Consider the following 15193-nt stretch of genomic DNA (forward strand, 5'->3'; position numbering starts at 1 on the left):
AGCAGACCTTAATTTTCACATCATAATCCCACTTTATCTAGTTGGTAAATTCCTACCCATCTCCGATTCATTCTTTGAGAATCAGTTCTACTCTGAAAGTTTTTCTCACCATTCTTTCTGGCCCCTGGGGTAGAGTTAAACATTCCCCATTCTTTCCACTGAGAATAACTTATACTTATTTCTAAAAAGCATGTATATATTGTTTCATAACAATCTGTGTGTGCCCATGCTTCTGACTTTGAATTCTTAAATTCCTAGGAATCACTTTGAATTCCTAAGTAATACAGTGTCACATTTTTTATATCTTCCTATGGTTAGCATAGAAGTTGGCATATAGTGACCTTTGAGTAAATGTTTACAGAGTAAATGGGATCAGATCTATTCCACTGAATTTAGTTCTTTCCTATCGATCCATCATTTCCAGCTTGAAATTCTTTTCTGATTTCAAAAAGAATTGCCTTTTGCTAATTGTCTGTTACAATTAGATATTCCCACCTAGATTTTCCAGATAGGACAAATTCAAAATTCACTGCTTCCAAACAGAATTCCTCCTCTTGCTTCAAATGAAGTTATAATGTACCCAGTTGCCTAAGTTTAAAAATTTCATTGTAAAAGGACAAAAGGGAACAGGACATTTCCTTACCTGAAATTCTGTAACAATTCCATTATATTTACAGACTGAAGTTCCAACAGCAAACCCACCCCCACCTCCTGCAGTCCCTCTGATTAATTTCATCTCCTACACACTTTCCCCAGGTTTCTCTGCTACACTATTAATGAGACTGGACAGTTGTGAGAAACAAATAATGAGGCAAAAGTGCTCTAAAATACAAATATTATTATTCTCCTCTATCATTCAAAACACAGCTGAAAGCATCTTCCACTGTGAAGCCTTTCAAATATGCCATCTGTAATGTCTCCTTCTGAACTCATACAGCATTGTCTGTGCCTCTTTTCATAGCATGGAGGCATGTGAGTGACCCTATTCCATTAATAAAAACCTTTTTAGGACAGTAAAAAATTAAGCACATTTTTAATATTGACTTCACCTTTGAGAATTTTTCCTCTTATAATGTATTCTTAGGTTGACCAGACTTGTGAAAATTGTGAAAACAAGAAAGCTTTATGATAACTGGCTGAACTTCACCTATATTATAAACTTTCTTTAACAAAGTCTCTCAATTTTTTTATGCAAATGAGAATCATGTAAAAAAATACAGATACATCTTTATTTTTAGAAATGTTTTACAGGTGATTCTGATGCACTTTGAATGTTGGTAAGTATTCTATAGCATACTTGTTTTGGGTTTTTCCCCCCTCTTTATTGGTATGGAGAGAGGTTAACTTTAAAGATGCGATGCATTTTAATGACATTTCATAGCTATTAAAGCCGTTAGCAAAATAAATAGGAAACAAAACAAAACACACCTCTGATATAATGCTGCCAACTTTATATCATGGAAATATGATCACTACATGGTTCTACATCTAATGAGTGATGTGATAAATGCATAAATATGTAGAAAAATATATATTATTTAATGGATGCCTCCTTATACATTTAAAAGTAACCCACATAAAGATTTAGTTAAAATGTAGGGTAGTTCTGGCCAGTTTGACTCAGTGGATAGAGCATTGGCCTGAGCATTGAAGGGTCCTGGGTTTGAATTCGGTCAAGGGCACAGCCTCAGTTGCGGGCTCAATCCCCAGCCCTGGTCGGGGCATGTGCAGGAAGCAGCCAATCAATATGTCTCTCTCACATCAATGTTTCTCTCTCTCTGTCTCTCCCCTTCTCTTCCAGTCTCTCTCAAAATCAATGGAAATATATCCTCGGGTGAGGATTAACCCCCCAAAAAACGTAGGGTAGCTTTATTTTTTCTATCTTTGTATTCAAAATTGTTAATAATTGAGGGGAAAAGTTAAGGGATTTTGCAGGTCTATTTTCATATCTACATAAGTCATGTAGAATTGTACTCACTTGCAAGTGACCCATCAAAAACTTCAGAACTATTTTTAAAAACAGATAATGGATTTATACTATTACCTAAAATAAACACTTTAAAAATGTGTCCTTAAGTTTTAAAAATACCTCGTATTCATGGTTTCTTTTCACCTAAACACCAGACTTAAAACTATGAACTGTATTTTTAAAAAATATATTTTTATTGATTTCAGAGAAGAAGGAAGAATGGAGAGATAAAAACATCAATAATGAGAGAGAATCATTGCCTGGCTGGTTCCTGCACGCCCCCTATTGGAGACCGAGCCTGCAACCCAGGCATGTGCCCTTGACCGGATTTGAACCAGGACCCTTCAGTCTGCAGGCCAATGCTCTATCCACTGAGCCTAACCTTCTAGGGCTGAGCTGTATTTCTTTAAAACAGTGAGCAGGTATTGCCTATAGATATATAAAGTCCGCCTGCAAATTAGTTAAAACTCTACAAAAGTGACAAACTTATTTAATTATATCCTTCTCTTCAAATTTATAATCAAATTAATTCTGTCATAAGACACTCAAGATTCAGTGAACTGTCATTTAAATTTCATTTGAAATGAAGGGTAAATATATCCTATTTACCTCATCTTTAATGATTTTCATGAAAGGAAATATGACTCTCACATTAGTTGCTGTTCTTAAAAGCTGGTAGCATTGATCTACAAAAACTTGTTTTGAAGGATTAGACTTAAGCTGAAGTTTACTCCATATGAAAATCAACTCCCTGTAAATGAGAAAACAAGAGAAATATCAAAAATACAGTTGATTAAAATACAGACATTAGTTCTCTTTCACTGAGTCTATAGTGCCCTGAGAGGTATACAAAGTGGGTATAAATGGATATTATGTTAAGCCCCAAACTACTACTACCTATATGAAACTAATAAAAACTTAGATGTGTGGTGGTGTAAGGGGAGAACAGAAACTGTGATTTTGCCGTGGTAAGGAATGAATTTCAATCGTATGCTGACAAACCTAAGGTATCTCTAGTACTTGATTAAAACAAATTCTAATTCCAATGTACCAATATTATGATACTTAAAAAGAATAAACTGTGGCCATTAATTAATACCCTGTTTGCAAATTTAGAAATCAGTGCTATAAGACTGTCTGCAAATACATGGTTCACATTTTTCATTTTCAACCTATTAAGATATCAAAAATACTACACATTAAAAGTATAAGTATATTATACTACTAATTCTGAAATGATCTATCTGCTCTTCAGTTAACACACAGTACCTTCAATATAGACAAGCTAGGGACCATTTAAAGTATTTCACAGGTAGTCTTTTGTAACATATGGCCAAGGTTATTAGATGAAGTAGTGAGTTTTGAGGCAAAGGAAATCATAAGATATGCCAGTAATTGATATATTTGGGTATCACATTTTAACAAATTAGAATTCTTTAAAATATATTAAAGTTACATAGAGCATCATAATCTAAGAAGTATTAAAATAACTGATGAAAATAGGTGTTTTTTAAGTATGTACTTTGATCCCAGCATATACAACTATTAAATGTAATGGCAGCTTGAAGGTGTGCATAGTCTACTTATAGAGACCATACAGAAAATGATGGCAAGTAACATTAGCAGTAAAACCAAAATTCCACCTCTATTTCATACTAACTGTGTGGGTATTCATAAGTTTTAGTCCACCACTCACATTTTTTTTTTTTTGCACATATAGTCCTTTGAAAGATCACTAAGTTTCACACCTTGCTCCCAAATCTCTAGTTCTGACTTTTTACCATTTTTTATGTCTCAGTATATTTCAATTAAGATTGCTCTCTATCGCCTTAACCCTGTCAGAACAAATAATATCCCTGTAAAAGATCTTTTCCTAGATCAGTCAGTAACACTAAACATTCCTCTAATCTACTTGTTCTAACCTGTTTATTTTTCAGTCTTTACATTTCGATTACATTTTTTTTCTCAAAGCCATACCATTCTTTCTTAATGCTACTACCTTAGGCCCTTTAATTGTACATATACAGGGCTGCTAAACTGATCTGTCTACACCTTCCAGAGCATTTTATTTAGTGCTTATTCTATACACTGGTTAATGTCAAGTGCAATGGAAACATTGGTTTTATAATCAGAAGCATCAGGATTTGAATCCTGGGCACTCTTCTAGATTGGTCTCCTCACAGTTACTTTGCTTCACTTACTCTCACTTTTGTTTATATTGAATACTCTACTTGGAAAGTATTTATTTCTAAAATGAGCTTATCTTTCAACATCCATATCAAATGCCTCTTCATCCTAAACTAAAGTGATAATTCAGAACATATTATATCCCTTTTACTATTTCATGCTTTTCATATACTTCCTTGCTTATATTCTATAGGTCCTATTTCTGCAACTACTAATACATTATAAATCTTCTCAGTGATACATTGTATTAAAGTATTGGCAAAAAATGTGAGTTTGGAAATAGATCTAAATATCAATATACGCTACTTGGCATGGTATTACCCACTTTACACTGAGCCACCTTTTACTGGCAATAACCCTAATATACAAGATTGGAACCCCAGTGGCTGTGTCTCCTATGTGTCCTTCCTCAGCCTCCTTAAGATATTAATTCAGGAATAGAAAACTGAATTTTCAACTCTGGAATGTTCTCAACTCTAAACTATGAAGCCTTGGGACTGTTGGCATTTCTTTTGGTCTGCAGTAAGAGAGACTGGAACCAAATGGCACAAAAGAGAAACAAATTTTTTTTTAAAGCCTAGCAATCTCAGTGTCCCTGGTAGCACTTCCCTTTTGAAGACCAACTATATCCCTGTTCTTTTTGTGGCTGATGTCATACCCCAGTATCTTTCCAATAAATACAGGCATACCACATTTTTTTGCACTTTGTTTCACTGCAATTGACAGATGTTACGCTTTTCACCAATTGAAGACCCTCCACAAATAAAAGATTGTGACTTACTTTATTGCAGGGGTCCTCAAACTACGGCCCGCGGAACACATGCAAATACAAATATTGTATTTGTTCCCGTTTTGTTTTTTTACTTCAAAATATGATATGTGCAGTGTGCATAGGAATTTGTTCATAGTTTTTTTTTAAACTATAGTCCGGCCCTCCAATGGTCTGAGGGACAGTGAACTGGCCCCCTGTTTAAAAAGTTTGAGGACCCCTGCTTTATTGCAATGCTCACTGTATTGTGATGGCTAGAATCGAACCTGCAGTATCTCCGAGGTATGCCTATACCAGGGGTGGGCAACACCTGGCACGCGTGCCAAACATGGCACGCCAGTAACTTTTGCTGGCACGCGAAACCCTCTCTTATAATCTTCCATTTACAATTTTTTTCTTAATATCGACTTTTTTATTTTTCAGATAAATTCAGTGTAGGTGCATCTTAGATAAATAAATAATTTTACATAACAAGTTATCTTAAAGACCATAGACATGGATTGATGAGAGGGGAAGAGCAATTTCAATAGTGTCGAAAACAAACTACTGAGGACTTGGAATGCCATTCCAGAAAATTTTTTCTGTTTAAAAAACTTTGCAACAGCGTTACTCTCCATGTTTTCATCCACATATGCTTGTGAATCTTTGTTTTCAGTGATACATTTTGTTAAGTCTCGTAATAGGAGTAGCCTAACGGATGAAAGTAGTAGCTCGTGCATATCTCTGAAGGTCACGAAATATAAACTTGATGTAAAATCTCTGTCATCAGTGATGCAGCAGCAAAAGTCCCACTGATAATATCAAACGGAGTCATAAAGTTTTCTGTCAGACTATCAGTGTACATGTATACATTAAAAAATAAGTGTATTTTCATCTTCATATACTGTGTTTTTGTCGCTCGAAAGAATTTTATTATTTCTTCAAGGTTCTTCACATACGTATACCTTAAGAGATATCAAGTAGGCATAACATGTTCTCAAAAAATTAGGGTTGGCACGCAGAAAAATTTTGAGTCAGAGATTTTGCTGATTTTGGCACGCACTCACAAAAAGGTTGCCCACCCCTGGCCTATACTATATTTTCCCTAAACTAGTTAGGATGCTATCATTTGCAGATTGACTAGTTTAATTCCAACCTCACTTTGTTACTAGCTGTGCGACTTTCATCTCTTTAATCCACTTTATATATAAGTTTTCTTATACAGTGGGGCCTTGACTTAAGAGTTTAATTCGTTCCGTGACGGAGCTCGTTACTCAAATTACTCGTATGTCAAATCAATTTTCACCATTACAATGAATTGAATGCTGGGCTGATGCTGTGGCGTTCACTGTGACGTTCACTGCACCAACTAGTGGTGGGATATCTGAAGCTGGCTCGTAACCCGAATTTTAGCTCGCAACTCAAAGCAAAAAATCGGCCGAGAGACGGCTCGTATCTCAAAAAACTCGTTAGTCGGGACACTTGTAAGTCAAGGTCCCACTGTACATAAAAAGAATTAAGAGATATTAAGTGAAAACACCTCAGTAATATGTCTTATATATACTGATGTTTAATAAATCACTAGTTTCCTGTATTCTTTCCTTGCCTTTATGATCGAATATATCAAGCAATGAAATTTGTTCAATAAATATTTGTTAATGATCTGAAAAAACTTGTATTCCTAAATGTTAAACACATTTAGAATAAGCCTCTTGAGGAAATATATTAAAGGAAAATGTAGACATGGAATGAGATAAAAGATGATGGTGGACATTCCGAGTAAGGGGCATATTATGAACAGAGGAATATGGTTTGTAAGGAAGTGTTTAAAAAGATGTGGCGTTTCTCTGCAACAGATTTAAAGACAAAAAATGGTATTTGGAAATTTTGGGAAAGTATTTCATTCAATATTATACAAATGAATGTTTAACATTATAGAAATGTACATATTCTCCAACTTATTCCAAAAAATAATTTGAGACTCCTTAGAGAGACATTCTCAAGGCACATTATTATTATTTTTTTCTCTTTCTGAAGAGAGAGATCTCTTTGTTTCTGTTAACTCAGAAGGATACTTTGTAAACAAAATGTAATACTAAGACCTTGATAAATTTGCCAGGAGAGAGCTACCAATATGGATTTTTGCTTTCTAGCAAGCAAAGCAGAAATACTAGAATATGGTTACAAAGCTCCATTCTGGCTGAATTTACAAAAGGAGTCTCAGGTTTTATGTGTACACTGGGTTTTGAAGGAAAACACGAATAAAAAATCAAACACACTAAAAACCACTAGTAGTCTTTGTGAAGACCAACGGGAATATTTTAATGAGGCTTACTTATTTTTTTTTTCTTCAGTCATAAGGTCCTTTAGAAAACACAGCACCAATTTGGCACTTTTACCAGGTAGCAAGTACTAATAAAATAATCAAGTTATCTAGTTGCAGAGAATAGGCTATAATAGGTTCTACAATCATCCTTATAACATAGATTTTTTTTTCATACTTGACTCATTTATATAAGTAATGTTTACTAGCAGAGGCTGTGAGTCAGGCTACCTTGGTTTGTATTCTGGCTTTATTACCAACTACTTGAATATCTTGAGTATAATATTATCTACCCCATAAAGTTGTTGAAATAAACGAGATTTACAGCAAAGATTATAGGAAGCACTCGGCAACTATTAGCAGCTGCTATTACTATATTATTATTATTATTATTATTATTATTATTATTATTTAGTAATGGTAAGATATAGGGTTAGTAGCTTATTCCACTAGCTTGAGATATAACAAAACTGGACTATGGATCAGGTTCTTTCCTTGAAGAGTGGAGATAAAGGGTAAGCAAGTTCATAGGGAAGGACAAGATGAAAGTAGACAACAGAGACTTTATAGGATGGAAAGATTCCTGCTCTTCAAGTTACAATGAAAATCAACTTTTAGAAGGAAAATGGAGCTCAGCATTAAGAAATATAGAGGAGGGGGATCCAAGATGGCTGCCAACGGGACGGCAGGCTGCAAGATAGTGTGTGAGTGAGAGAAGGAAAGGAGAGTGTGGATGCGCGGGAAGTGTCTATATTTGTAAGTGAGGGGCAGCTATATTCCACAGGACTGTTGGGGGCTGCCGATGGGGCTCCCCTGGCCGGGCAGCCTCTAGTGCTGCTGAAATCTCTCCTGGAGCGGCCGGCTCTGCGGCAGAGACCATGCCATCTTGAAGGGGAGACTGGCGGTGATCTGAAGCCCAACCTCACCTTCAACCCGGGAGACCTCAGATACCTCCCGGGACCTACAGCCACACCAGCCAGGGAACAGCTGCCTCAGCTGCGAACCCAGGAAAACCAAAACTCCATCCTCTCTGACCACGGGCGCCTAGAAAGTCTGTACAGGAGACGACAAAGCAGCGCGAATATGCGGACGAGCCCTGTGCCTTCTCACAGAGCAGATAGAAGGAACAGCTGAATCGATTACATCCACCAGAATTGGTGAATTAAATATAGCTGTTGAGGCAATGGGTGGACAGAAAGGTCAGATATCACCTAGGGAAAGGTGAGAGGTGGGATCCAGTCTGGAGGGAGAAACGTGTGCAAAGCGCACCTAGCGGGAAATAGAGTTTCAGAGGAAGACTGCGCCCCACGAAATCCGCGGCTGTTGGGGTCAGTGTACCCCTCGAATGTGGAAGGGGGCCCACGGGGCTACTGGAAGAAGGGGACTATAGAAATTAACCCACAGCAGGGCTGGGCCCAGAAAGGCAGCCTAGAGTTCTATCACTATACCGGCTACCGAGTGCCAGGGGAAAAAAGAGGCGAGTCTGCGTGCATCCTGTGGCTTTTTTTGTTTTTTTCTTTTTCTTTTTAAATCCTTGCTTTTGATTGCTAAGTCCAGTATATAGGATGATCCAATTAAAAAACACTGAGAATGCAGGGGAAAGCTGTTTTTGTGGAACCTGGGTGGGATTCAGAGTAGGGAGAGACGAGCAGAAAACCAGCTCTAGGGCAGTCTATATCCCCAACCCAGTAGTGAGTGCTGCAGGGGAAGAAATCTAACCACTGGGCAGGGGAGGGGACTTTTATCACCGGATATCGATACAGAAACACTGCCACCCAGGGGTTGTATCAGAAATTGACTCTTGTGTAAATACAACTAACGGGAGGCTGAGAAACAAAGAAACCCTGATTGCCTGAAAACAGACTGCTTATGACACAGAGGAGCGGTGGAGCGCAGGGAACTTCAATACTGTGCTGTCTACATGACAGGAAACAGACCTGCCAAGCAGAACAGTAGAGAATTGAATGACCTTCACTACTTCACACTTTTACTTTTTATCTTTTACTTGAGAAAATAAATTTTTCTTTTTCTCACTGATTTTACCTTTTACGTTATATTTTTATTTTTAATTATTATTATTACTACTAGTATTTTACCTTTTTTTAGTTTTATTTTTTCTTTATCTTATTTTGGGATTAGTGTTCTACATTCTATTTTTATTTTTCCTTTAGTATTACTTTACTCTATCTCAATTTTTCCTTTATGTTAACACTCTCTTCCTCATTTCCCCTTTTGTTCTGTTTCTCTTACCTTGTTCCTGCTTTAGTTTTTCTCTATCCTCTCTCTGTACTCCCTGTTAAAAATTGATCTTACTCATATATCTAATTTCTGTTCCCCTGCTCCAAGTCCATACATACTTTTGTCTTCTCTTTCCTCACTATCCAAATTTTCTTTCTCTTCCTTTTTTTTTTCTTTTGCCTTTTTCTTTCTGTCTGGCTTGGTGTTGTTTAATTGTTGATTAATTTGAATTCGATTGCTTGTTTTTTTCTCTTTTTCTTTTTTTTTTTTTAACTTCTGTTTTTCCTCACCTCAATGATTCTCCTCTTCTACTAATAGCTTAACAAATTCCAATGACAAACTCAGGCCTATCTACTCCTATTCTCCTTTTCCAATAGTAAACGAATACATAAATAGATTAAAGAAAGGGAAAAGTATATATAGTGTGTGTATATATATACTTTAATATACATTTCTTTTTCTTTTTTTGTATTTAGTTTTCTACTTTTTTTCTTATACACTCATTCTCTATCTACCTCCTCTATGCTGAATTGTGGCTATTTCCCCATTCATTCAATGCCTTGACCTTACCTTCTGGAAATAAGCTCTGCTTCCACAGATTCCTCTGGGTGTTTGTTGTTTAAAGATTTGTAGTTTACATATTTTGGATTAGTTGTTGTATATAGTTTGCATTCATCCCTGTGTGTTTGTTGTTTGCATTTTTTTGGATTAGTTGTTTTATTGGAGTTTTCTCCCCATATGCATATATTGCCCCCCGTTCTTTTTTCTTCTCTTTCTTTTCTCTCTTACATTTTTTCCTTTCCTCAATATCATTTCTGCACTCTTTTCTATCCCCTCACTCTCTTATCTCTGGTGGACACCTTTATTTGGATTTATTAGTATCGTGAATACATTTGTCTTTGGTGCCCTGTGCGTTGTGTCTTGTTGTGTTGTAGTTTTTGCATTTAATTCAATGCAGGACAGAGAGAACTACATAACCAGACATCCAGAGAGGAGCTATCATGGGGAGACAAAGAAACAGCCCACATACAAAAAAAAGGAAGAATCACCAGAAAAGGAAGTACCTGAAATGGAGGCAAGCAATATGTCAAAAAGAATTCAGAGCAATGGTCATAAGGTCGCTGAAAAGGATGGATGACAAATTTCACATGTGTAAGAACCAAGAGGAAATGAAGAACCAAGAAGAAATGAAAAATGATATCGCTGCAATAAAGAACTCAATAGAAAGCATCAACAGTAGACTGGAGAAGCTGTGGGCCACATCAGTGAGCTAGAAGACAAGGTTGGAAAAAATACACAAGCAGAGTAGCATCTAGGACAGTGATGGCAAACCTTTGGAGCTCGGCGTGTCAGCATTTTGAAAACCCTAACTTAACTCTAGTGCCGTGTCACATATAGAAATTTTTTGATATTTGCAACCATAGTAAAACAAAGATTTATATTTTTGATATTTATTTTATATATTTCAATGCCATTTAACAAAGAAAAATCAACCAAAAAAATGAGTTTGCAGGGAACTCAGTTCGCGTGTCACCTCTGACACGCGTGTCATAGGTTTGCCATCAATGACCTAGGAAATACTTAAAAAACAGGAGGAGAGCCTAAGGGAACTTTGGGACAATACGAAATGAAACAACATTTGCATGATACGGGTCCCAGAAGGAGAGGAAACTGAGAAAGGAATAGAAAACCTGTTTGAAGAAATAATGACAGAAAACTTCCTTGATATAGGGAAGAAAAAACTCACACAACCAAGAAGCTCACAGAGTCCCAAACAAGAAGAACCCCAAAAGACCAACACAAGACACATTATAATTAAAGTGGCAAACAGCAACAACAAAGAATCTTAAAGGATGCCAGAGGGAGACAGAAAGTTACCTACTAAGGATCCCCCTTCAGACTAGAGACTGATTTCTCAACAGAAACACATCAGGCCAGAAGAGAATAATAGAATGAAATATACAAAAGTCATGCAAAGGAAGGGACTGAATCCAAGAATACTGTACCCAGTAAGGCTATCAATCAAAATTGAGGGTGAAATCAGTAGGTTCACAGACAAAATAGGACTAAGGGAGTTTATTACCACCAATGCAAGAAATGCTAAAGGGTCTTCTGTAAAAAGAAGAAATAGGAAGGGAAGAAGGAACACAGACATAAAGAATAAAAATGGCAACAAACAAATACCTATCAATAATTTGGGGTTAAATGCCCCAATCAAAAGACATAGGGTAGCTAAGTGGATAAGCAAACATGATCCATATATCTGCTGTCTACAGGAAACCCAGCTTAGAACAAAGGACTCACACAGACTGATGGTGAAGGGATGGAAAAAGGTTTTTCAGGCAAATGCAAATGAAAAAATAGCTGGGGTAGCAATACTTATATCCGACAAATCAGACCTCAAAGTGAAGGCCGTAACAAGAAATAAGGAAGGCCACTTCATAATACTGAAGGGAGAAATTTAACGAGAAGATATAACTCGGGTAAACAAATATGCACCCAATACAGGAGCACCCAAATACATAAACTTCTGGAGGATATCAAGGGAGAGACTGACAGCAATACAGTCATAGTAGGGGACTGTAATACCCCACTAACACCACTGGACAAATCCTCTAACAAAAAATCAGCAAAGAAACAGCAATCCTAAATGACTCACTAGATCAGATGGAATTGATTGACATCTTCAGAACATTTCACCCGAAAGCCACAGAATGTACAATCTTCTCAAGTGCACATGGGTCATTTTCAAAGACAGACCACATATTGGAACACAGACAAAGTCTCTTCAAATTCAAGAGATTAGAAATCATATCAATCATCTTCTCAGATCCCAAGGGAAAAAACTACAAATCAACTACCATAAAAACAATTAAATCAAATACCTGGAGGCTAAATAGCATGCTACTAATCAATGACTGTGTTACCAAAGAGATCAAAGAAGAAATAAAAAGCATCATGGCAACAAATGACAATGAAAACACAACAATCCCAAATCTGTGGGACACAGTGAAAGCAGTCTTGAGAAGGAAGTTCATAGCTCTACATGCCTATCTAAAAAACACAAGAAACAATGGTAATAAAATTATCTAAGCATACAACTCAAAGAGAGCAACAAGAAAAGCCCAGCATAAGCAGAAGGAGTGAAATAATAAAGATCAGAGCGAGGATAAATGACATAGAGACCAAAAAAAAAAAAAAAATACAAAAGATCAACAAAACCAAGAGCTGGTTCTTTGAAAGGATAAACAAGATTGATGAACCTCTAGCCAGGCTCACCAAGAAGCAAAGAGAGAGGACCCAAATAAACAAAATCAGAAATGAAACAGGTGAACTAACAACCAATCCCATAGAAATACAAACGGTTATGAAAAAATACTTTGAACAACTCTATTCCAACAAAATGGACAACCTAGATGAGATGGACATATTCTTAGAAAAATACAAGCTCCCAAAACTCAATCTGGAAAAAACAAAAAACCTGAATAGGCTGATAACTATGAAAGAAATTGAAGCAGCGATAAAAAAAATCTTTCAGCAAACAAAAGCCCTGGTGCAGACGGCTTTACAGGGGAGTTCTACCAAGCATTCAAAGAACTAAAACCTATTGTCAGACTATTCAAAAAAATTCAAGAGGAAGGCACACTTCCAAGCTCTTCCTATGAAGCCAGCATTAGCCTAATCACAAAACCAGTTAAAGACACCACAAAAAAAAAAAAAAAAAAAAAAGAGAGAGAGAACTACAGGGCAATATCCTTGATGAATAAAAATGCTAAAATCCTCAACAAAATTCTAGCAAATTGGATTCAGCATTACATTAGAAAGATCATACACCATGACCAAGTGGGATTTATTCCGGGGATGCAAGGATGGTACAGTATTCGCAAATCAATAAATATGTACATCACATAAAGAAACTGAGAGACAAAAATCACATAATCATATCAATCAATACAGAAAAAGCATTTTACAAAATCCAACACCCTTTCTTGACAAAAACTCTCAGCAAAGTGGGAATAGAGGGATCATACCTCAACATAATAAAAGCCTTATATGACAAACCTACAGCCAACATCATACTCAAGGGCAAAAACTAAACACATTTCCCCTAAGAACAGGAATAAGACAGGGATGCCCACTTTCACCACTCCTGTTCGATATAGCACTGGAAGTGCTAGCCACAGCAATCAGACAAGAAGAAGAAATAAAAGGCATCCAAATTGGAAAAGAAGAAGTAAAAATGTCCTTATTCACAGATGACATAATACTATACATAGAAAACCCCAAAGACTTCATCAAAAAACTACTAGACTTAATAAATGAATTTGGCAATATAGCAGGATACAAAATTAACACCCAGAAATCTATGGCCTTTTTATACACCAATAATGAACTCACAGAAAGAGAAACGAAAAAAAAAAAATCCCATTTACCATTGCACCAAAAAAATTAAGATACCTAGGAATAAACTTAACTAAGGATGTAAAGACCTGTACTCAGAAAACTTCAAGATATTGAAAAAAGAGACAGAGGAAGACATAAACAAATGGAAGAACATACCATGTTCATGGACTGGTAGAATCAACATCATTAAAATGTCCATACTACACAAAGCAATCTACAGATTCAATGCAATCCCCATTAATATACCAATGGCATATTTCAAAGATCTAGAACAAACTCTCCAAAAATTCATCTGGAATAAAAAAAAGACCCCAAATAGCTTCAGTAAGCCAGAGAAAGAAGATCAAAGTTGGAGGGATCAAGCTATATTACCAAACCATGGTTCTCAAAATTGCCTATTACTAACACAAGAACAGACATATAGACCAATGGAACAGAACAGAGAACCCAGAAATCGACCCGAGCCATTATGCTCAATTAATATTTGACAAAGGAGGCAAGAGCATACAATGGAGTCAAAACAGTCTCTTTAATAAATGGGTTGGGAAAATTGGACAGATACATGCACAAAAATGAAACTATTCCACCTACTTACACCATACACAAAAATAAACTCAAAATGGCTAAAGGACTTGAATGTAAGACAGGAAACCATAAAAATTCTACAAGACTCCATAGGCAGCAAAATAGCAGACATATGTTGTAGCAATATTTTTACAGACACAGCTCCTAGGGCAATGGAAACTAAGGAGAAAATAAACAAATGGGACTACATCAAAATAGAAAGCTTCTACACAGCAAAAGAAACCATCAACAAAACAACAAGAAAGCCCACTGCATGGGAGAACATATTTGCCAATGTTATTTCAGATAAGGGTTTAATCTCCAACATTTACAGAGAACTCATACAACTTAACAAAAGGAAAATAAATGATCCAATCAAAAATTGGTCAAAGGATCTAAATAGACACTTTTTGAAAGAGGACATATAGAAGGCCCAGACACATATGAAAACATGCTCAAAGTCACTAATCATCCAAGAGATGCAAATCAAAACAACAATCAGCTACCACCTCACAGCTGTCAGAATTATCAACAAATCAACAAACGACTGGTGCTGGCGAGGATGTGGAGAAAAAGGATCCCTTGTGCACTGCTAGTGGGAATGCAGACTAGTGCAGCCACTGTGGAAGACAGTATGGAGTTTCCTCAAAAAGTTAAAAATGGAACTCCCATTTGACCAAATAACCCCAGTTCTAGGACTATATCCCAAGAAACCAGAAACACCAATCAGAAAGGATACATGCACCCCTATGTTCATAGC

The 15193-nt window shown here is 36.4% G+C and overlaps 1 protein-coding gene across 7 annotated transcripts in view; it reads right to left on the reverse strand.

The window, feature by feature from the left end:
* ZNF654 (zinc finger protein 654) overlaps positions 1 to 15193 on the reverse strand; it is a 123965-nt gene that overhangs the window by 11657 nt on the left and 97115 nt on the right. For 6 of the 7 annotated variants that reach the window (XM_059688054.1, XM_059688052.1, XM_059688058.1 and 3 more), the window contains one exon: positions 2579 to 2720. In XM_059688054.1, coding sequence (XP_059544037.1) covers positions 2579 to 2720 — 142 coding nt within the window. The remainder of the gene's footprint in view (positions 1 to 2578; positions 2721 to 15193) is intronic. The other variant, XM_059688053.1, reaches the window with a different exon arrangement.

This window comes from Myotis daubentonii, chromosome 3 (genome assembly GCF_963259705.1).
Source record: "Myotis daubentonii chromosome 3, mMyoDau2.1, whole genome shotgun sequence".
NCBI lineage: Eukaryota > Metazoa > Chordata > Mammalia > Chiroptera > Vespertilionidae > Myotis > Myotis daubentonii.